At 40.8% G+C, this 24895-nt stretch overlaps 1 protein-coding gene and 1 long non-coding RNA gene across 3 annotated transcripts in view; one reads left to right on the top strand and one right to left on the bottom strand.

Moving 5' to 3' along the window:
* Nucleotides 1-24895, top strand: part of LOC309496565 — a 381708-nt gene that overhangs the window by 243941 nt on the left and 112872 nt on the right. The window lies entirely within an intron of this gene.
* Nucleotides 6203-10476, bottom strand: LOC309496555 (uncharacterized protein). Of its 2 annotated transcripts, XM_082166562.1 has the most exons (5): nt 10115-10427; nt 9460-9553; nt 9243-9333; nt 8788-9153; nt 6203-6275 (listed from the first exon to the last, which is right to left on the bottom strand). In XM_082166562.1, the coding sequence occupies exons 1-5, from the start codon at nt 10143-10145 to the stop codon at nt 6267-6269; spliced, it is 591 nt and encodes a 196-aa protein (XP_082022688.1). In that variant the 5' UTR covers nt 10146-10427; the 3' UTR covers nt 6203-6266. The 2 variants fall into 2 exon arrangements, with proteins under 2 accessions (XP_082022688.1, XP_082022687.1); XM_082166561.1 differs by lacking the exon at nt 6203-6275 and having other exon boundaries at nt 8587-9153; nt 10115-10476.

Genomic DNA, 24895 nt, shown 5'->3' with positions numbered 1-24895 from the left:
TAGTAGCCTAAGATGCCCATGGCATGCGCGAGCGGTGCGCGATCATGGTCGACTAACAGCGAGATTAAGCAGCTGAACAAGAATACGGCCGTGTTCCGATTGTTCTCATCTCAGTTCCGCCGAGACAAAATAGACATGCCATTTAAAAAATCTTTCATTTATTGTCAGAAATATGTTTGCAAAAGCATCACTTTCATTAAATTTGATGTGACATAATTTCCATTAGGCAACTGACTGTAAACAGGCACATCAGGACACAAACGAGCAGGCTTATGTGCCGGGGCTGAGCCCCGGAGAGCCCCGGCCCAATTTAACCACTGAATACAACACATGCGGTTGCAATTATGAAGTTAAATGTAATGAACAAGAGTTTTCATCTCAACATAACTTTCTTTTTTTATGATCAGTGTGATTTTTATTTTATTTTTTGGTTCTTTTTTTATTTTTTTTACACCAGGTATGTGTGTGTGTGTGTGTGTGAGTGTGTGTGAGTGAATGAGTGAGTAAGAGAGAGACAGAGAGAGAGAGAGAAAGAGAGAGAGAAAGAGAGAGAGGGGGGCGGGGGGGGGGGGGGACTGTGTTCTACTGATCAAATAGTCCGACGCTGTTTTTCAGATCTGCATTGACTTTAATGAAAACCAGTTGTTCCACATGGCTAGGGTCTAAGTTTGCACGCTGTGGACTGACCACATTTCCTGCTGTGCTAAAAACACGCTCAGACTGGACACTTGTAGGTGGACAACTGAGATGCTGCAGTGCAAAGCGTGTAAGATTGGGCCAGCACTGAAGCTTGCCTGACCAGTATTTCACTGGGTCATCGGTAAGGCTGATGTCCCCATCTGCCAGGTAGGCCTCCACATCACCTGATGGTAAATAATGTGTCCTCATTGGAATAGCCGATTTCTTTTTCTGCAGGAAAGACAAGACTGAAGTGCTGCTGGTGGCAGGTGTCTCTTCTGTGTTTCTTGCAGGTGTAGCCACAGGGTCACAGAGCTCCATCCTGAGGAGTAATGTCCTCTTCAGTGCCTCCACATCAACATTGTTTGGAAAACAGCTGGCCTTTTATCTGGGGTCAAGGAGAGTGGCAAGCAGAAATGTGGAGTTTGCAAAAATTGGTTCGAAACGCCATTTTAGTTCTTTGCTCAGATTGGCTGCCAGTTTCCTTGCTGCTGTGCCTAACCTTTCCCTGGACTCAGCCGCAACATCTTCGCCCAGCCCCACTGTGGCATCCTGATCATCATCACCAGCCATGAACTGATCAGATTCATCCTCAGATTCCTCACCAGCATGCAGTGACCTGATGATGGAGCACAGGCCATGCAGAAGGGGGATGACCTCAGAGATGGAGGAGCTGTGTTTTGAGAGCGCCCGTGTGACCTCATCAAAAGAACTAAGAACAGTGAGCATGTCTGATGCTAACCCCCACTCATTTGGATAGATGATTGTTGGAGCTTTACCCATGTTAGACTCCTGTGTCATAATCTGCACAGCCCTGCGCTGCTCCACCAGCCGTATAGTTCCACCTTGTTTTTACATCTGTTATGAGCGTGTGCTGGGGGAGGTTCAACTGTGTTTGCAGCTCATGTAGTCTGTTGCTGGCTTTGCTTGAGCGATGAACATGGCCAGATATGCTCCTGGCTTTGGAGAGAAGGGATGTCACAACCCTGTCCTTCTCCAGTGCTTTGATCACCACCAAGTGAAGCGTATGGGACACGCAACGGATGTGCCCATATTCAGTCAAAGCTTTCACCATGTTCGCTGCATTATCTGAAACAACAAACCGTATTGTGACAGACTGACCAGCAGACTCTTCCCACTCTCTCATCTTTTCCTTAAGGCAGCACAGAATGTTGTTTGATGTGTGCTCCTTGTCCAGCACACCAATATTTAGCAGCCCTGCTTTCCTCTGTACTGAAGCTTCCCCTACACGTTCACACCAGTGCCCAGTAAGACAGAGATATGCATGTGCGTTGTGATTGCTGGTCCAGAGATCTGTAGTGAGGTTGATGACACCTCCTTCAGCTGCCTTAAGTGACTGGACCAACTCCCCTCTCATTGCCTCATACAGCTCAGGCACTACAGTTCGACTGAAATAGTGCCTCGAAGGTATCTTATACTTGGGCTCTAAAAAGCCAACATTCTTGAAGCCTCTCCTCTCCACCACAGAGAAAGGTTCAAGATCAGTGCAGATCATTTTACCAATCATCTCTGTAATTTGTTTTGACCGGGGACGGTTTGCTGAGAATGACTGCTTTGCTGCAAATGCAGTGAGTATTGGTGAAGAGGAAGATTAATGTGAGCCCTTAGCAGGCACCCAGCTGAACACCAGTGACCCAAGAAGGAAGAGGAGAGGAGGAGGAGGTGGCTGATACAGTGGGCTTTCTCATGTGATGAACATATAGCAGATGGTTATGTAGAGATGTTGTGTTGTAATGTTTTACATCTCTACCTCTGCTTAGCTTGGACTTGCAAAGCTTGCAAATGGCTTTGGAGGGATCATTTTCAGAAACAGTGAAAGAGTTCCATACTGCAGAAGTCCTCTTGATCTTTAGTGGAGGAGGACCTCTATCCCCAGATGCAATATTGGTCTCAGTGGGGGAAAGGTGGGTGCTACTGCCACTGTTTTCATTGTCACTTATTTGACCCTCACTGTCCTGCAAGGTTAAGCAAACTCTGACTGGTGGTGCAGTGTCAGCTGAAGTACTCTCTGTATCACTCATTATTCTGTATCACTGATCATGAGAGAGAGAGGGAGAGAGAGAGAGGGGGGGAGAGAGAGAGTGTGTGTGTGTGTGTGTGTGTGTGTGTGTGTGTGTGTGTGTGTGTGTGTGTGTGTGTGTGTGTGTGTGTGTGTGTGTGTGTGTGTGTGTGTGTGTGTGTGTAGCTTAATTTGTAATATTATTTATACCACAACTACCTTTATTATTTTTTATGAAATACAGCAAGAAAGTGTCACTCAGTGCGTGAAGTCAAAACACTGGTTAGAGCCAGCAGACGTTTCAAAAAAAAAAAAAAACTCAGATGACTGGCAGAGAGGAAGAGAGAGAGAGAGAGAGAGAGAGAGAGAGAGAGAGAGAGAGAGAGAGAGAGTGTGTGTGTGTGTGTGTGTGTGTGTGTGTGTGTGTGTGTGTAGTAGCTAATTAATTTGTAATATAGTTTTATACCACAACTACCTTTATTTATTTTTTATGAAATACAGCAAGAAAGTGTCACAGTGCGTGAAGTCAAAAAACTGGTTAGAGCCAGCAGACGGTTTAAAAAAAAAAAAAAAAAAAAAACTCAGATGACCGGCAGAGAGAGGGAGAGAGTGTGTGTTTGTGTGTGTGTGCGCGCGTGTGTGTGTGTGTAGCTAATTAATTTGTAATATAGTTTTAATTTATACCACAACTACCTTTATTTATTTTATGAAATACAGGAAGAAAGTGTCAGACACAGTGTCAGACACAGTCAAAAAAACTGGTTAGAGCCAGCTGACGTAAAAAAAATAAAAAAATCTCCGACAGGCGAGTCGCATTCTACCAAGCACCACGTCTGAACAAACCCCACGTTTACCAAAACTCTACTGGTTAATAAGTAAGTACTACAAACCAAAGTAAAAAACAAACCTGAAGCTGAAGAAACCCTAAACGTTAACGGAAAAGACCCGCGAACCTGAGTGACTGAGAGAGAGACAGAGAGAGAGATGTGCTGTTCTCTTCTCAGTGTTCTGTGTGTGAGTGAGCAGAGCGGGACACAGCAACACAATAAATCTGTATGTGTGTAGGGGAGGGGCGCTGTGACTAGCCTATCACAGAACGCAGACACAGTCAGCTACCCAATGAGAATTTTTATTTAATCCGAGCACAGATATTGGCTGCGTTCGAAACCGCATACTCAATGAGTAGGTACTTAATTTCAATAAGTACTTACTTAACGAGCGCTAAAAGAGTAGGTACTTAATAGCCAAATCTCGTTGAGTATGAATGCGGTTCGGACGTCATCCGCCATGTTGACGTTATCATGTGACCTATGACGTTATCACAAGCGCAACAATTTAAAAGTTATGAGCGACAGGTGTGCACCACCGACATCTGATTGCATCAGTACCACCTAACCAGTCCAGAACGGTTCAGCGTCTGAAATGGTTGGCATGTCATCAATAGTTAGAAGAATAATTTGTGCACAAAGGAGACATCGGGCAGCCGCTCGAAGATCTCGCCTTTGGAGAAGGTTGATGATTTTATATTCAAACAAGGCAAGTATTACTACTTAAAAAATGAAGACTACCCCAGAATGAATTGCATTACTAGCCCACCCCAACACTTATGCACAATACTAATGACAAATGCTGACCAACACTTATTTATATAACATTTTCTGGTAACACTTTACAATAAGGTTAATTTATTAAACATTAGTTAATGTATTAACTAACATGAACGAACAAATAGCTATACATTTGTTACAGTATTTATGAATATTTGTTAATGTTAGTTAATAGAAATAAAGCTGTTCATTGTTTGTTCATGTTAGTTCACAGTGCATTAACTCATGTTAACAAGATTTTAATAAATTATTAGTAAATGTTGAAATTAACATTAACAAAGATGAATGAATGCTGTATAAGTGCAGTTCACTATTAGTTAATGTTAACTAATGTAGTTAATGTTAACTAATGTAGTTAACTAATGTTAACTAATGTACCTTATTGTAAAGTGTTACCCATTTTCTTAATGAAAATGATCTATTTTGGTAAAACAAGCAAACTGTTGTATTGTCATATGACATAGCTATGCATGAATACACACTAGACAAATGCAGCTGATGTGAATAATACATTTTTATTCAAGCAATGATTAATGCATGAAATTAATTGTTTTATTTACTGAAAACAATATGAAACATGAATAAAAATAAGTAAATGAATAAATAAATAATCACAATAAATAAATACATATACGATTCAATACTACATGAAACATCGCTTTATTCAAGCTTTTTGTTCTAACAAACTATCATGTTTTTACAGGCGGTGAACCCCACATCCTACTGCCATCTCAATGGAGCTGTTCCAATTCTGCAGTTTTATTTTGATGAAGCAGCTGACCACCGTGCCCACCTTCGCCTGTCTCTGCCGTCCATCATGTCCCTGATTGGTGCAGTCAGACAGGAATCTGACCATGGATGGGAAAGGGACATCGAGGTGCTTGTGTTCCTGCACTGGCTGGCCCATGCAGCATCTTACAGGGTGGTGTCGCAGACCTTTGATATCCCCAAGACCTCTGTGCATGACATTGTGCACAGAGTAAGCAAGGCCATCATAGGAATTTTGAGGAGGGTGATTTGCTTTCCAACCGGTGATGACCTGGAGGCAGTGGGAGCAGGATTTGCACAGCTGTCTGGATCACCAGCTTTCAGCAGAGCAGTTGGTGCGATAGACGGCTGTCATATCCGTATTAAACCGCCAGCAAATAACTCCCACTGTTATTTCAACCGGAAGCTGTTTCACTCCATCCAACTCCAGGCCATCACTGATCACCGGGGGAAATTCCTAGATGTCTTTGTGGGATATCCTGGGTCTGTGCACGATGCCAGGGTGCTGAGGAACAGCCCTGTGTATGCTGAAGGCCTTTATCCTCCTGCAGGCAAATGCATCCTCGGAGATGGAGGCTATCCTTGCCTGAGTGCACCCATCTGCCTCATCACGCCATACAGAGAGCCTGTACAGAACCCTGTGCAGGCTCGTTTCAACAGCAAGCACTCCCATGCCCGTAACATCGTGGAGAGAGCTTTTGGGATGCTGAAGACACGCTGGCGCTGTATCTTCTTCAAGGCCTTGGAGGTGAGCCCTGCCTTCGTGCCTGAGGTTGTTGCGTGCTGTGCTGTTCTTCACAATCTCGCTCTGGTCAATGGAGATATTGTTGAGCCAGAGGATGAGGATGACCATGATGACGGCCCCCCTGAGCCCCGCAACCTTGCAGCAAGAGTGGGAGAACATGTGCGGGATAATCTGGCTGCTGCGGTGTCTGCTCCAAACATCCCTGTGCCTGCTCTCCATGAGCATGACTACCTTTAAAATATTTAGGAAGATTAAAATGTTATTTTTTTTCAATTCATGTTGTCAGCATTCCGTTTCTTGTCAAATGTCATTTTATAGGTTAACAATTACATGCAAATATTTGTTAGAGCTTTACTACCTTTGTGGTGGAGTGGGCTAAACCACTGAACTGGTAAGCAGACGATTGCTGGTCGATCAGCAAGGCTCTTTACTCCAGGTTTGTCCAGGGTCATTGTCCCTGTAATAAATGCATTTAGTCACTTTGGATAAAAACATCTGCCAAATGCATAAATTTGATGGATCTTTGTAAAGAAACAGTCTCGGGCATAAACGCTCAAAGCTGCTTATTTCTTCAAGGTATTACTACAAAATACATACATTTACTACAATTTCTACTTAGTGGGAAAAAGGGTTAGTTCACCTCAACATATAAATACAGCCATTATTTGCTTGCTTTCATGCCGTTACATTACTCAGTTTTTTTTTATTTTTTTTATTATTATTGTTTAAATACAAAAGGGGATTTTTGTCAAGTTTGTTCTGCTGGTTTAACACAATATCAGTCAATGGAGGCCAACTATCAGAAGCTTCTTGGCATTATTTGATAATGTTTTTGAATCTTCTAAAAGTCCATTGACTGATGTTGTATTAAACCAACAGTACAAACCTGACCAAAATCACCTTTTGTGTTCAGGAAAACAAAACAAAAAACAAAGGGATCAAACAACATGAAGGTGAGTAAATAATGACTCAATTATTTGCTTGGGTTCACAAACCCTTTAGTCACTATCAGAGCCATAGAGAGAGAGAGTTGCGACACTCTTTGATGTCGCCGCTATGGCTGTCACGTGGTTCATGTAAGCCCCAATAGTTCCAAAACGTACGCTGGCTGTCATGTTCTTCTATGGGACAGACAGCAGCGATTGCATTATTGAACGGTAAATATAAAATAAAACACACACCCAAGTACTTTTTCAGCTGTTATTGCATTATTGCATTTTGTTAATGTCAGTTTTGCATTTGGAGATAAGTTTTAGGCTATATTTTTGGAGGGAAAAGCTTAGTGTTCATGTTCGCATGGGTAGTAGCACTGGCTTTAGCGGCTCTAACTTAACTTTTCCATATCATTCATCTGATGATGGACGTCTCATGATATTTATTTTAGCACAACTGGGCTGTATTAGGCTATTGATTCCCGTGATTTTGCTTATAAATTTTGATTCAGCCATTAGCCTACCTTCGTGATCACGCAAAGAGGTCTGCCGTGGCGGTCCGTTCAGAATTCGCTTAGAAGCTAGCTCACTTCTTCTGATGAAAGTGGCCACCCCCAGGACCACAACGTGAAACATGATCATGTTAAGACTAAGAATATTATTTTAAGATTAAGGCCATACACATTATCAAAACTATAACAGATTAAAAACGAATTTAAGCATGGCTGATACAAATGAAGGTTTTCAAATAAAATATTTTTTATTAAACAATGACAGACAACAAAAATGTGTGCTTGTGTGTGTGAACAAGAAAAACAAAAACCAGGGGCAGGTGATCCATGAAACAGACAGGACTGGTGATGGCCATAACAATCCTAAAGGTCCAGCATTGTTCTCACAAGCCGCTTCACTCAAGACAATAATAACATAATGAAAAGTTAGTATATCCCAAAAAATTAAATTAAATAAAAGTTGCTATAAAGGTGGTAGCGACTCATTACCGAACTCTTAGCTGACGAAGTCGCGCTAGCTAACTAACGTTAGCTAGCAGGCAGTGCTTGAAAATTGGTTGAAACAACCAACATAAAATATAAATAATTACGCTGTGCATGTACAAATGAAGACCAGTATAAGCATCGCAAAGGGCCTCTGATACAATATAGACAGTTGACAATTCAAAAGAGGTCGATATTTCGGCAACTTAACTCTGGAACAACTCGACGCGCAGCAATGTAAGTGAATGGTGTCCAACGCCCAAATGACAGTGTTTGGAACTATTCCGATCTTCATATCCCGGAAGTAGGCGGTTAAAAGCGCCGCCATTATTTACAACGGAGGTCTATGGGAGTGTCGCAACTCTCTCTCTCTATGGCTCTGGTCACGATTTTACAGTGGGTAGTTAATGCAAAACTTAAGGTAGTTTGTGTAAACCGTCTCAAGTTCAGAGCTTTCAACCCTAATTATACACACCTGAATCAATTTAAACCAATTAATAACAAATAACAGACAGGTGTGTTGGAACTGAACCCTCCATGACCTGCCTTGAAAACTCCCTGCATGAGCTCTGAATGCATTTAGAAGTCATTTAATAAATTCCAATAAAACTGTTGTTTTAAAGTGTTTTTTTTTTTTTTTTTTACATTACACCACACATTCACTAATGATTCATCACTTCATAAATATTTAATTTATGAATTTTATCAAACTAAAAGTATGACTAAATTTATAGAAGTCTATAATGTACTGTGACTGCCTAGAAATAGTTTGTTTTACATAACATTGGACAAAAGTCTTAGGCCACCATTTGTTGTTGTTGTTGTTGCACAGTACTGTGTGTATATATATATATAAATTGTATTCACATTAACCCAAATGTGTAAATGACCATAAAAAGTTTTTTTTTTTCCACAGAATTTATTTCTTAGCAAGGATTTCAAGGACAAATAAAAATCGTTCATCCCTTTCTGCAACTTCTCGTTCTCTCCTTTCCTCCTTCTCAATTGCCTCCCGGTGCCATCTCTCCTCTCTTTCTCTTACTTCTCTTTCTTGTCTTTCTTCTCTCTCTCTTCTCTCTTGTTCTCGTCGTTCCTCCTTCTCCTCCATTTCCCTCCAAAGCCTCTCCTCCCTCTCAGCAGCTTTCCGCTCTCTCTCCTCTTCTCTCTCCTCCATCTCCCGAAATAATGCCATCACGTCATTAGGCCTTTTCCGGGCTCTTGAGGGCTCTGGGCTCACTGAGGACGAAGATGCCACAGCAACATCCTGCCCACATGAGGCAACGAGGGCAGGAGGAGTGATGGAGGGTCTGCCCCCAATTGCCTCATCCATTGCAGTGTACCACTTCCAGGATGCTGCTGTGGTCTCTCCATCCTCAGTGCCCCTTCCTGTCTGCGGACATTTCAGATCCTGCAAAAATGCACAAGCATGATACAAAAGCATTCATTTTAACATCACAATATTTAAATTCTGTATTAGAAGTGACAAAATGATCTTACTTTGTATTTCTGTTTAAGGTTTTCCCCTTTTTTTTTTTTTACAAATGCCGCTGTCGCCTTTCCATGTAGGTCCTGCTCCACCACAAAGGATCTGCAGCAAATGCAGAGAAATCAAGAATTAAAATAGTGCTGCAATATCTCTGTTTGAAAATACAATAACTGAAATATACTACAAATGAACAATTAAATAGATTTTTAATCATTTCTGTATACTCACTCAAAGCCTTTGATGGCAGCATTACGCTTTCCGGTGAAGAGTGCTTCATGAGCCACTCTCCACCGGATAAGTTTGCGTGTGTGTTCATCTGTCCCTGTAACATCCAGACAAGATTCACGTTACCTCTGTGATTTATGAGCTCAATACTACATTTACATGTTGAGGTTGTTGCTGATAAGTAACCTAGCTTTTTATCCATCATAAACGTTCCACAATTGTTCAACAGTAGGCTACTAATGGACAAATGAAATAGATTACTTATGTTTAGTTACTTAATCTAAATGTATTAAACATTCGTCTAATGAAAAAAATATATTCTCCTAAACAATAGTACACATACATCACTCAGATGTCTATTTCATATCTATTAGACGTAGTAGTAATCTGCAATTCTTATAGAATATTTTCTTGCCAGATATTTAATAGACATTTAGTAATTTATTTAAGATGTATACAGTTTAAAATGTATGCAAATCCACTTTGGAGACGTATGTGTCCTTACTAGAGCTCCTCTGTTAGCTATAGATAATAAAATGTAATTTACAGCAAAATCACAAATGAACCATATTATATAGCGTCTTTACACCTTCAACAATTCAACAGTTTACTGTACAGTATTCAACACATGCGATTTGGTTGTAGGCTTAATACTCACATTTGAAAACACTCTCCATTTGTTCAGCCATGTTTGAGTATGACGTATCTTTTTCTTCTTCTTCTTCTTTTATGACGTATCCTCTCGCGTGGCCTCCTGGGATAGAAAAGTATCCATGGTGGAGCACTCAAAAATCCGGGCGGAAGTAGTAAGCTATCCGGGAACTTCTCGCCTACTCTTTTATGAATACTGACGTTTCGAACGTACTGCTTCCTTCACATACTGTTTTTGCCTACTATATAGTAGGAAAGTAGGCATATTCGAAAGCACTATAAGTATACGTACGTCCGAATCTCGCGATAATTAGTACGTCACCCAGGTAATTCTCGCCTACTCTTTTATGAACACAGAGGACTCGTACATACTTTTTCGCTCGCCTACTCTTTTTACCATACTATATAGTAGGGAAGTATGCGGTTTCGAACGCAGCCTCTGACTCGTATTACTCGTATTACTCGTATAATACTCGTACTCGGCAAAAGTGCTTTATCCGTACCGGATACTCGTTTCAGCCGAGTATCCGGCTCAACTCTACTTTTTATCCATCATAAATGTTCCACAATTCCTCAACAGTACTAATGGACAAATGAAATAGATAACTTATGTTTAGATACTTCATGTACATTTATTTACATTACTTACATTCGTCTAATGCAAACAGTGTTGACAACAGTGAATTCTACTACACAATAGTACACATACATCACTCAGATGTCTATTTCATATCTATTAGGCATAGTCATCTGCAATTCTTATTGAAGATTTTCAATAAGTACAATACAAATTTTCAATTTGTAATTAAGATGTATATGGTTTAAAATGTATGCAAATCCACTTTGGAGATGTATGTGTCCTTACTGGAGCTCCTCTGTTAGCTATACATAATAAAACGTGTTTTACAGCAAATTCATAAATTTTCTATACTATTTGGCGTCTTTACATCTTCAACAATTCAACAGTTTACTGTACAGTAGATCAACACATGCGTTTTGGTTTGTAATACTCACATTTGAAAACACTCACGTCACGTCCATCCTTTCCGTCATGTTCGAGTAAGACGTATCCTCTTCTTCTTCTTCTTCTTTATGACGTATGCTCTCTCCCGTGGCCTTCTGGGATAGAAGAGCATCCATCGGACTGCACTTGAAAATCTGGGCTGAAGCAGTAGGTTATCCGGGAACTACTCACTTACTCTTTTATGAATACTGATGTTTCGAACGTACTTCTTCTTTCACGTACCTTTTTCTCCTACTATATAGTAGGAAAGTAGGCATATTCGAACGCACTATTAGTATATGTACGTCCGAATCTCGCGAGAATTAGTACGTCACCCAGTTAATTCTCACCTACTCTTTTATGATTCGTACATACTTTTTCGCTCGCCTACTGTTTTCCCCTACTATATAGTAGGGAAGTATGCGGTTTCGAACGCAGCCAGTCACAGCCACCACGTCATCACAGTCACCAGTTCCAACACACACCAGATCCCTGTCACCTGATTATTGATCACCCACACCTGCACTCACCAATCATTGGCTACGGTTTACCATTGGCCAAGGCGACTTCTATTGTATATATCTATACCCGCCCGCGCTCTCAGATCACTTGGACTCGGCTGTGTACAAGAGGTAAAAACGATATAAATACTGTTCGTTTTCTCACACAAACCGCTCGTTTCGTGTCTTGGGCCATCAACGTACTTACGATGGGGAATTGTTTAATTTGGACGACGGGGAATTGTTTTAATTTGGACTCTGTGCATGCTCTTTGAGACAGTGACCATAGACCTGCATTATATGACTGACAGACAAGAACGGTTTGACCTAAAAATATCAAAATTGAAACTACTGCGGAAACAAAGACACCTACATCTTGGACACGTGCCCTTGAGGTAAGCTAAAACATCCCAAAATTTAATTTCAAAGTGAACTATCCCTTTAATAGAGTCAAGTTAGCTAAAATTATAATGTTGGAAATTTTATCTAGAAGGCAGGACAAAAATATATGTTGTTGACATGGCTTTGTTAGATATATTAGACATGACAAAATTAAATTTAGTTAACAGGGCATTATTTTATAGAGTAGGCATGACAAAATTAAACAGTTAACCTGAAAAGATTTTCTCTATTAGGCATGGCAAAACTTTATCTAGTAGGAATGACACCATTTTTTTTTGAAGTCTTGACTAAATTAATTAAGTTCATACAACAAGATTACAACAAATAATTTCAAACATATTAGATTTTGTTGGAACAATGTAATTCAATTTCGTGGAAAGTTTTCCTTAATTTAATTAAGTTCGTTCAACAGGTTTTTTTTTTTTTTTGAGTGTATGTACAGGTCTAAGTTGCATACGTTTCCAGGACAAGCCTTTTTACCATCTTTACCAAGAGTAGTTTGGTGCTACAGTTAGTTTGGTGCTACAGTATTTACATGAATCATTCAGTACAACATTGCTAACATTTGTCAGTCTCCTACACTGTTGATGTATTAAATACTACAGTGCTTACAGGTTCTACATCAGAACTCCACCTCATTATTGGCTAGCTCCTTCCGTCAGAATCACACACAGACGTCGTGGTGCACGGGAACAGCATCAGCCAATGGTGAGTCGGCGTTCTGCCGTAGAACCTGGAAGCGCTGCAGTGTATTTACTACTTACCTTGACTCTCCCCGCCAGCGTTTTTCAATAAAGTTGCCAGCCTGTGTTTTTAATCATTTTCACAAAACCTTAATGGTCTCCAGAATATTTCGTTGTATGCATTACTGAATAAAATATTTATCAAAAGAAAGAGTCTCTGCTTTTAAACAAACCAAACCTTTTTAGGCACTGTTCACGTCGCGTCTTTTGCACGCTCAAGTTCGTTATTAGTGATTATTTGCTTTTGATGAAAGAGAACTCTCCAACTCACCAAATACTCCTTCACCAGATTCTGTGGATCTTCATTCAGGTAGATGCATAGCCCCTTGAGAATGCACTCTCGCTTGGTCTCTATGGTGCCATTCTGAGAATACAGACATAATGATACATTTTACTAAAGATTTGTTTAGTGTTGTTGATGTTCATTTAATTTAAATAACACCCTCCAATACACATCTCTGAGCCCTTATGCACTACAGAGCACTACAAAAATAGCTTGTTGTAGAAGAAAGCAATTTAGTAAAACAAACAAATAAAAACAATACAACCTGAGACATTGGCACCATCACATCCTGAATCCTTTTTCTGACTACTCCACCCCTTTTGGTAAACACCTTTAGCAGATCATCAGAAAACCGATCCAGTTGTGACAGGAACTTGGACTGTAAAGGAAGGGTTGTGATCCGACGAAATTCAGCATTTATCTAAAGACATAAGTTAGAGAGGTCTTGTTTATGGGCAATTCAGCATAGACTACAGGACAGCTCTGATATCTTACAAGAAAGGAAACATCAAATCACTTACCTCGCGCACTTGAAAAAGAGCAGGCCATCTGCTTTTGAAGTCTGTGACTAAAGGGGAATCATGGACAACCTCATGCCTTCTGTATGCGAAAGTCATGTCCATCATCTTCCTCACGGTTTCAACATTGTTTCTTATCTTCAGTTCAGCAAGAAGATCCACCCTCATCTTTTCCTGGCTTTCTGCTGTTTCACCTGCAGGAAATCCTGGACAGTAGTTCACTTCTGCCTTCTTAGGCTTTTTTATCCCACAGGCAAGGCTGCACGTTCCTTCTGGTTTGTGCTTACGGGCATTTACTGTAACTTCAGGGCATCCCAGGCTTCTCAATCTGCTCCTGTAGTTTGCAAGTTTATACTTTAAACTCATCTTCCATCCACTGTAGCCGCTGGCAGAACCTTGCTCCTTTAGGCATGGATGTTTGGCTACCAACGCTTCTGCCACATCACTGAACTCGGAGTCAGATGGATATGCCTTGTAGTTAATTATTTCCTCTGCCAAAGCATCTAGGATACCTGACTTGAGTTTGGGGTCAGGAATGCAAAATGTGCCATCAGTCCTGAATGCTGAGTTGCCCTGATCCAGTTTCAATTGCACATCATAAGGAAAACAAGGTAGTATGAAAGGTGTTTCCTTTCTTGTAAGATATCAGAGCTGTCCTGTAGTCTATGCTGAATTGCCCATAAACAAGACCTCTCTAACTTATGTCTTTAGATAAATGCTGAATTTCGTCGGATCACAACCCTTCCTTTACAGTCCAAGTTCCTGTCACAACTGGATCGGTTTTCTGATGATCTGCTAAAGGTGTTTACCAAAAGGGGTGGAGTAGTCAGAAAAAGGATTCAGGATGTGATGGTGCCAATAAAGGTGTTGGCCATAATAATGACCTTGCTGATGTGGACTCAGAAGAAGACAAAATGTCAGTGTCTGCAGTCTCAGCAGATGAGTTGTCATTATCAGCATCATAGGAGTCAGAAGAATGAGAATGGGCAAGAGGAGTGGACTCATCAGGCATATGGCTGAAGGAACTGGAGCTAGAGGTAAAAAAAATAACCCTGACCGTGTCTTTGTCATTGAGGTCAGAGACTGATGTCAAGTTCATAAACTCATTGAAGTCTTTATCCATATATTGAAGTCGAAATTCCTGCCCTTGGAGGCCACATTCATTTCCAATCTTTTTGGAGAGTGCATTCAGAGATGCTGGCATCCCATCACTTAAAATGAGCCTCTGCGGATTGTCATTGCCCCATATTATCCGGAGTTTGAATGATGCCATTTCCTTTCTTACCTAATCTGTAAAAGACAAGACCATGTTTTAGTGTCAACCAGATATATGAAACCAATTTAGTTGACATAACAATTTAAATCTGAACAATACATAACAAATTGACAAAGTTTATAACATCATTACATGTCTAATATGCAAGGAAATGTTTTGCAGAGCCATGGACATTTTTACACAATGATTATGCAAAGCAGCCCATAAAGTTGAACCTAAAAAAAAGGGAAATCGCCCATTAGACTTGCTTGGGCAGAACGAACATGTAGTACTACACAGTGTTGTGCCTGAACGCGTTCATTGAACGATAGTTCATGAACTTGTTCATATTTTGGGTGAACGTGAACTGAACGTACTGTATTACTGCCTGATGAACGATACTGTGAACTCGTTCATTCTGGTGTCTGTGAACACCACGCTCTCTCAGTTTAACTTCGTTCAATAGAGTGCCAGATTTCTATAGAGCCTTCCAGGCGAAAACCCGGCTAAAGCACACCGTAAACAGCCTTAATATGTAGCGGAAAAAACACCCAATCTGGCAACACCAGCCACCAGTGTCTACTGACTCTCTTGTTCGATCTCGTTCATCAAAATGAAAAAAAAAAATTCGAGTCATTTCGTTCATTTAAGGGGATTTAAATGTCATACTATTAACTGGCAAATTCCCCGAACGCATCCACCTACGCAATCTTGATCATATTCTGAATTAAGAAATCATTATAATGCAGTCGAAAATCATTTACAGGGAACAGAAATAATTACTTTACCTTCCGAGTCTTTCGTTCATTTGTCACGTGACAGACGCAATGAATGGATTGTTCATGAACGACTCATCACTTACGTTACAAATCAAAACAAAAAGCAGCAAGGAGGCGTCGTATGATCATTTAAACGAGTTTTATAACAAGGTCGGTGAGGATGGAAAAAATCTAGTGTTAAAACTGATAAAATAATTGTCTGTGGTTCTATATGGGCTGTGGCAATCATTTTGAAAAATAATATCTCGCAGCAACATGGAAAAAAAGAACTATGAACTAGTTCATTTTTGGAACTGTGAACTTAGTTCAAAATTTTTTGTATGAACTGAACTAGTTCATTTTCAAATTTGTGAACTGAACTTTGAACTAGTTCATGTAGAAAGTAAACTTTCCCAACACTGAAAACGACACTCTTACCAGCTATTTTTCAAATGAATTCAACAAATACAGTAACATCTATGAAGTATTAAACCTTACTTTTCATGCGGTTAATTCATTTTAATGAAATAATAGTGTGATGAGGTTTAAGAGTCAGGAAGGAAGAAGACGGGTCGTTGTGACTGGGACTCGTACTTTATTAAAATAAAGCAAAACAAACAAAAGCCGCGCACAACGCGCATTCACTGTGGCAACCGCGACGGCACAAAACAGTTCAAAAATGAGAGCTTGGATCCACCGGTTTTCTTCCTCTGCGTCCAATTTTCTCTCCAGTCTCTCTCTCGTTCCAGCGCGGCTTATAAGCGGTCTCTCCACGCCGATCACTGCAATAAGACACAGGTGCATTTGCACTTGACCTACTTGCTCGTCTCTTTTCTCTCCCATCACAGAACGCGCTGAACCACGCCCCCCTTGCCACAAAAAGCATGTCATTAAACGCAACATTTATAAAAATAGAACTTAGCCTCATCCAGGAACATGATTTTTCGATTCCCGTCTGACTGATTTACATCCACGGTGGAGTTTAAAACGACAGTTCCCATCATTCCACGCTCCTTCACATCGTCATCAAGCTACGCCGTTGTTGTTGTTTGGAATGTAGCGCCCTCTAGCGGCAAAAATTCTTGCATATTGTACCTTTAAGTTAATTTTTTTTTATAAAGCCTTTCTTTAAAGTGAATTTCGTTTTGTATTAATTGTATCTTAATTTTAATCATTGTTTCATCAACCAATTGCCTGTATTTAATACATAAGAATTAAAAATAGCAGGCAATATTCGCCTCAATCGCCTCATAAATGAACCCAAACTCATAAGCTTTGCCTAAAATACCAGAGAAATATATAGAAAGCTCGAAATGTGTTATTTTAAACAAAACTATTAAAAACAAAAGAAAACAGACTGCATGAAGCCTCTCTCCTACTTTATACAGCATAGCCTAGACCAGTGTTCTTCCACCCTGCTCCTGAAGGACCCCCAACACTGCACGTTTTCTTTGTCTCCCTAATCAAACACACCTGATTCAACTCATTAGCTCATTAACCCATGTGATAATGAGTTGATGAATTGAAGAGACAAAGAAAACGTGCAGTGTTGGGGGTCCTCCAGGAGCAGGGTTGAAGAACACTGGCCTAGACCATTTAAATATAAATTACTCTGAATGACAAGTATGGAAATGGTCCAACCAGTAAAATATGTAGCCTACGTTTATATAAAATAGCTTGTCAACTAATGCAAGTAAATTTAAAAAGACTTACTCATCCGAAATATTATCCACGGCTGGATCAAGTCGCTCTTCAAAATAGGCTACAAACGTTCGTCGTCAGAGTCCCGCTCTTCTTCTGAGGAAAATTTGAACTCTTCACTATCCAGGACTAGCTGAAGGGCTTCATCACCAGTGTATCTTCCAACGGCGCAGGAAAGTGAATGAATGAAACTTGCTGGTTTTAAGGCATTTCAGGGGGCGTTTACCTTATTTTGCATAGATCACCTCAGCACATTATCTTATGAATAGCGCGCTCTACGAGTGAGTGTGAACTCATTACAGAGAATTAGCTGAGACGGGAGAAACTGTACTTCTCTTTAGTTTCATACAGATTACATTGCAGGAGAATATTTGTTTTGAATGTGAATTGTTTTATTTAAAAGTAGAAATTTAAAGCTTTCTTTAGACGCATGTTTCATGGTTGTGAGATAAGTATTAGCTGAGTTTCAGTTCATTTTCCAGACTTGTTTCAGAAAGATTTTTGCGGAGACAGAGTGAGCTGAATAAAAACAAGGTTTTGATGTTAATGTGAGTGTACACAAAAAAAGAAGACCCTCTATAGTTTATAATCATGTATTTATTTTATTTATATGACCATAAATGACGGATTTTCTTAAGTTTATGTTGCTGCTATGTGAAAAAAATCCAGCAAAACGCGCCGGCGCGTTTGCCGACCTCAGAGGGTTAAGGAACTTTTCTTCACATTGAGTCTCAACCCCAAGCACCTCAGATGACGCAAAACAACATCTCGATGTTGAATTGCCAGTTCTTTCGACTGAGCCAAAATGAGCCAGTCATCTATGTAATTTAAGATACGAATCCCCTGAAGTCTCAATGGAGCAAGGGATGCATCCATACATTTAGTGAAGGTGCGAGGGGATAAGGCTAGGCCGAAAGGAAGAACCCTATATTGATAAGCTTTTCCCCCAAAAGCAAATCTAAGAAACTTCCTGTGTTGAGGGATGATGGAAATATGGAAATATGCATCCTTAAGATCTATCGTCACAAACCAGTCCTCGGATCTGATTTGTTGAACGATCATAGGTATAGTTAACATTTTGAACTTAAATCTCCTCAAAGATTTATTCAATACCCTAAGATCTATAATGGGACGCAGCCCACCATCCTTCTTTGGAACTATGAAGTACCGGCTGTAGAACCCGGAATCCCTCTGCTCTAAGGGCACATATTCTATGGTCTCCTTAGCTAAGAGAGTCTGAACTTCATCTTCCATCACCTGAGCCTGATCAGGAGATACCAGCGTATGAATAACACCACTAAATTTAGGTGGTCTATACTGGAACTGGATTCTATATCCCTTCTCAACTGTACTCAAGACCCACTGAGATATATTTTGAAGACCTTTCCAGGTGTCTAAATAATCTAATAAGGGAATCAGTCTCTCAGGACTGACCTCAGGTGTTTTATTTTCATTTTCATTTTTATTTTTATTTTTATTTTCGGTGACCTGAAGCAATCTTCTGGCAGGAACTAACCAAATAATTTTTTCTACAGGCCTCGTGAGAGGTAGCAAACGTTTCAGGGCCATAGATTTCATAGGAACACTCTGTGAAATACATTCACTAGAAGTCGATGCGTCCCGAAGCGCACTTGACGGCGGGAAGCAACATCGATTTCCTGAGGGCTCCGCGGAGCGAAGTTTTAAAAAACCCACGCGGAGGGGGACGCCCTCAGAGGCCTGAACCTCCCGTCACGGCCTATTAGCCGAAGCCTTCCTTGCCTTAATAACAGTCCTCAGATCTGTTTTCGGCTTGGAAGGCTTCGGCTGAGAGTGTTGCCTCTGACTCCAGGCCCCTTGGGGGGGAGCGCGAGAGGCAACACTCTCCTTCTGCCTCAGCAGGTGTGAGAAGCTGGCGGCGGCCTCATGGGACTGCCCCCTGGCAGCAGCCCCACGAGACCTGGAACGACGGCGGGGGATAAGCTCTTTGAATGCGGCTGACTGTCGTTTCGCCTCCTGAAACCTATCGATGACATTGTTGACACCGTCGCCGAAAAAGGCCAGAAGGCGAAACTGGGGCATCGAGGAGACAAGCCCTGTCCTTGTCCCCGATGCCCGACAGATTCAGCCACAGATGTCTCTCAGTGGCTACCAGTGCTGCCATGGAGCGGCCGATGGCACGGGCCGTCTCCTTGGTAGCCCGGAGAGACAAGTCAACCACTCGACGCATCTCTCTGATGTCGTCGAAGGCGACCTCCCCACTGTCGTCCACCTCTTTGAGGAGGTCGGCCTGGTATGTCTGCAATAGCCCCATCGTATGCAGACAACTACCAGCCCGACCTGCCGCCATATATGCCTTCCCAACTAAGGCCGATGTTGTACGGCAGGGCTTAGTGGGAAGCGCCGGAGCCCGCAGGGATGACGCAGCGTCAGGGGAGAGATGGGAAGCAAATAACTCCTCAACCCTGGGCATCATCCCATAGCCCTCCTCCCTGGCACCCATTATATTGGAATATAACTGTACATTGGGGCAAGATATTCTGGAGGAGAAGGGCTTATTCCACGATCTCGACACCTCGGTGTGGAGATCGGGAAAAAATGGCAGCGTAGAGGCTGCGACTGAGTCTGCAGGAAGCGCTCATCCAGTTTACTTTTCTTAGTCGCTTCCTGCATTTCTGGTGGCCAATCGATCTTTAATTTGGCCACTGCTCTGGTCACAACCTCTAGCAGCTCCTCAAAGGCAGGGGAATGGGGTGGCGAATTTTCACATTCCCCTGCCTCGATGCCCGAAATATCTAGCTCCTCGGAACCAGATAATTCGAGCATCGGTTCCACTGCAGAGGCGGAAGAAGCCGCAACGCGGGCTTCCACACCCTGAGCGGAACTTCAGGAGTTCGCTTCAGAATGCTGAGAAAGGGCCGAAGCCGTCTCAGCATTATCCATTAGCTCCCTCTGCGATCCCCATGAATGCAGACGCCGTGCTGCCTCGGCAGCAGCGGGACCTGATCCATGGGGATCGCGAGCCTGACCAGCTTCATTAAACATGGCCCGGTGGGAGCGGAGCGTTCTCAGGGGCAGTGTTTCACACTTAGCACAGACAGCGCCCTCGAGCGCTGCCTGTGCATGCTCCACTCCCAGACAAACTGTCACCCTCGCTTAAATAACGCAGGCAAGGGGACGCACGCTGCCTGAATAGTTTCTCCTTATTCGCCATAACAATATATATTCACAAGTGACAAACAACACCAAATAGAACAGACAGGTTGACATATAGCGCTTGCTGAAGACCAGAAGCTAACATTTCCTGGTTCCTGTGACCGTTTTATAGCTTCCGGATCACCGTCACATGCGACGTCACGAGTGACGTAATCACGTTGCACCAATCAAGATTGGAATAGTTCCATAGTTGACTTCAGACGCTTCATGCCGAAGGCATTCCCCAAAGTATCGAGTATCGATGCAGCGGGAGTTCCCTTTACGAAAGGGAACATTTTCTTTCTGGTATGCAACAAGATGTTAATAAAGCACATTTATTTGTTAAATAATTTACATTAAGTATATGGATGGTGATAGATTAAAAATTACCACTTACCTGTCACTCTTCTGCCTCTGATGATCTGCGTCAACGTTTCCGTGATGACGTATATTCGGTTAACACGAACGAAAAATATTCATGTTGACTCAATAAAAAAAAAATTGGTAAACCTAATTTTAAAAAAATTACATTGATTACATTTAATGAAATTAAGCTGGAATGATTTCTATGAAGAGTTGTGTCGGATGTGCTCATTTTTAATTAATGAAATTGAACAAAGAGCTACATTTTTTTTTTTTGTGTGTATTTAATTTGATCATGAACCATTAATTACATATTGAAGCACAACATTTTAGACAACTTTCTACCAAAACAACTGGGGAATTTTTTTTTTTTTTTTTGCAAGACATGTAGCCTTTTCACTCCTCTTCAACATAACTAAATATTCAAACTATTTACATACAGTGTCAATAGACAAGAGGTCAGAATGTTCAAAAGGTGATTGATTTGTGCTGATTTAGTGTGAGTAATAACTCCTAATAAAATGCTATATTTTTTTGTTTAAGCATTTTGTCAATGGAGGGCCCAGCACTGAGTTTCCCCATCCTCACCAAGCTACAAGGACTGGATCTACTGTAGGACAAAGGTGTCGTCCATCTCCAAAAAAGAGGTACCTCAAACGCGTGTTGGGTGCACACATACATGAACACACACAGGTTCAAGTCACACTTGATCATTGATGACATAATATCAAGCTGAAGGCAAAAATCTGAAAAATGATCTGCACTCTGTTAAAAAAAATCCCAGCAGCTTTAATAGCAGAAAGCATTGGGTTTTGAGAAACACGTAGAAACATTTTATGACATATTATGAATCCACTTAATATCGATTAATCCATAAAATAATCAAAACACATTGATTATGAAAATAATTGTTTCTTGCAGCCCTAATGATGTTATTTTTCTTTCATTTACAGGTGTGAATCATCTCCCAGAAGGACCAAGAAGGTCAGAAAAATCAGGAGAGGAGGTGAGATCTATTTCTTGGGACAAAAGTTATTTACATGAAATTCATGAAGCTTTGCAATCATTGAATTGATGAACAGGACATCTTTGTGAACTCTCTCAATGTACAGATCTGCTCTTGTGTAAAGGACAAAATCACAGAAATCAAGTCCACCTAAAAAGCAGCTGCCCTTGGATTTGATAGTAGCAGTTGTGGCTTTTTGATACTTTGATGTCTTGTCCATTGTTGATGACAGAAGTCTTTGATAGTTGAGGCAGCTTCTTCTATGGTCAAGTCTCTTGATCCAAAGGGGCACTTAATTTCGAGCAGTCCAGTTTCCCCACCATCTGTATAATAGCATCCGGGGTTGCACCAAAAAACGGCAGCTCTGGCTGTAGCATTAGGCCAGCATCGTGTACATGTCTAGATGGATATTTCTCTTGGTAGAGCTCCTTTGCCTTTGGCTCACTGGCAGTGCCATAGCTCGTTGCCTTTGAGGTGAAGGGTTTGGGGTAGTACATCGACTGGATGAATTCCTCTGTAACTTATTTTCTTTTCAATATTTTTCCAAAGTTAGAGGCTGTCAGCCTTCCCTCACAATCTTTGTGCCATTTCTCACAGGCAGCCTGTGCCTTTGTCACCACTTGAATTTTCCTTGCTTCTTCAAGTTTGAAACTCTGATTGACTTGTTCAGTAGGTGTTGGTAGAGAGATGTCTGGGGAGAGGGGCCTGGGGATGTTGTCGGCACAGGAACAGGATACGGGCAGGGATGATGCCGGCTTGTTTAACACTGGAAGCTACAGGAAAAGGAAATTGAAGTTATGACAAATACAGAAACAGCAGAAATTACAATATAACTAATAATAACAACATATGAGAGGGAGTGCTCTGTTGTGGTTATTGGCACTGGTGTGCTGCGGTCTTAAGGTATGCTATTTAGTCAATTCATAGTAAATCATTAATTTTTCCTATTTTTCTAACACTATTTTCTCTTCCAAATTTTAAAAGCATTTATGTTCCATGGCTACACAGTTTTCATTGTTTTACTTGTTTCAAATATGATGTGCTCTATCAAGTGTACTCTTTAGTTTGAATAATTTTACTGATATGTTGGTTGGTTTGTGACATTTGGCTTGTACCAGAACATCTTTGTTTTCCTTCATTCATTTTAAACCATACATTTATATTTGCAGTGCCGCTAGAGGATGAGCAACCACCCGTGCAACAGCAGCCAGAGGAAGTGCCAGAACATCTGGACCAGCATCCGCCACTGGAGCTGCCCTCAGGGGAAGTGGAGCAAGAGCTGCTGACATTAAGGACTATGCTGCCTCAGAAGGATGCTGAAATTGAAGATTTAAAAAAAAATCTGACTCTAACAACACTGACACCAGAACTCCTGCACCGCAGCAATATTTCAAACTATTTCCGGTACTGCACTGGCTTCAGTTACAATCAGTTTAACAACTTGTGCTCTGTGTTTGCTGTGCCAAATACTTATACAGCTCCACAAACCTTTGTAAATAAATAAATAAAATGCCATGGACGTATCGCCTGCGATAATTAATGCGATATGGCTCAGCTTGTCAGTGAACTACGGCTCTGTGTAGTAAATGCCGCTCCATCTGAAAGCAGGTGATGGCGATTTACTACTAATCAAGGAACCGCTTTACTGACGAGATGCGCATAACAATGTCATGCGATATATCGCCCAGCCCTACACTACGTCACCAACTTTTGCTGGTTCTAATGAAGTTGCGGCAAAATTTAGACTTAACCCTCTGAGGTCGGAAAACGCGCCCCCGCGTTTTGCTGGATTTTCTTCACATTGTAGTACAATAAACTTAAATTACTCCGTCATTTATGGTTATACAGAAAAAATAAAAATAAAAAAAGAATCTGTGATATTTCTACTTTTGTATGTGTCCACTTACAATCAAATCAAAACATTGTGCTTTTGTAAAATAAAGAAAATAAACAGGGTGTGCGTTCTGCCTCTCCGTCGCGGTGAACTTTTTTTTCTTGAGCACGTCTATAAACTGAAACAAAACTCAGCGAATCCTTCTCACACATTTATGAGCCATACACCTTTATACACATTTAATTGTGTACTTTTAAATGATCGGATTCAAACTGAAAACAAATATTCTCTGTTTAAGTAATTTGTATAAAACCAACAGGATGTCCAGTATCTCAAACGCTTGCTAATTACTTTTAATTCGGCCACGCCCACTCGCGCAAAAGAGATTCACATGCAAATCTCCACATGGGACGCGAACGCCCTCGTTACCTCAAACACAAAACACCAAAACACTTCACAAGTCTCTGCTTTTCGTCGAGTTTGGAAGACGCGCTGTGAGCTTACATTGGATTTACATCAGAAGAAGAAGAACGCGATTTGAAGACAAGAAAGATGTAAGGTAAGAAATTCTTACTTATTAGTTTATGGTATTGTTACATAAACTTCACATTGCAGTTGAACTGTTGCTAGATATATGGTGAATATTATACTATTTAGACCCGTGTTTACTGTTAAATACTGTTTGTGGATATCTGCTCAAGCATAGATATGTATAACCATAATGTTTAATATTTTGGAGCGCGATGGCGTTTGAATGTATCATATTTTGGAGCGCGCTGTGGGTTTGAATGTATCATATTTTGGAGCGCGCTGTGGGTTTGAATGTATCATATTTTGGAGCACGATTGCGTTTGAAAGGAAAAATGCACCAAACATTAGGCTTTATGTTTTTACTATTATCTCATTTCATATCATCATAACGAATGGAAACATTTGAAGTAACATAAGATAATCAATATATTTTTCTCTAGCATTGTTACTGAAATCTTTTGGAAGATTTATAGGCTGCTTTGTAAAATAAAATTATTTTATGCAGTACTGCAAATAGCTTATGCCTACAAGGCACAACAAATATGGTGTTCTTTATATTATATATTGTTGGAAACATTTGTGTGTGTGTGTGTGTGTGTGTGTGTGTGTATTCTGTGAATTTTAAAAAGCAATTTTAACCAGAAAAATCTAAAATGTATTCCCAAAATCGTGCAGGCCTAGTTTCTCTTGATACCAGTATGTTCACTTTTTTCTTTT

This window comes from Leuciscus leuciscus (genome assembly GCF_965113295.1).
Source record: "Leuciscus leuciscus genome assembly, chromosome: 4".
NCBI lineage: Eukaryota > Metazoa > Chordata > Actinopteri > Cypriniformes > Leuciscidae > Leuciscus > Leuciscus leuciscus.
The sequence above is the reverse complement of the archived record's forward strand: the minus strand, read 5'-3'. Positions and strand labels throughout refer to the sequence as shown.

Excerpts from the sequence above, each read along its gene's own strand:
- LOC309496555 (XM_082166561.1), bottom strand. The coding sequence starts at position 10,145 with ATGGCTGAACAAATGGAGAGTGTTTTCAAAT. Across the intron at positions 9,334-9,459 it reads GCTGCCATCAAAGGCTTTGA|ATCCTTTGTGGTGGAGCAGG; the intron begins GTGAGTATACAG and ends CATTTGCTGCAG. Across the intron at positions 9,154-9,242 it reads ACCTTAAACAGAAATACAAA|GATCTGAAATGTCCGCAGAC; the intron begins GTAAGATCATTT and ends GCATTTTTGCAG.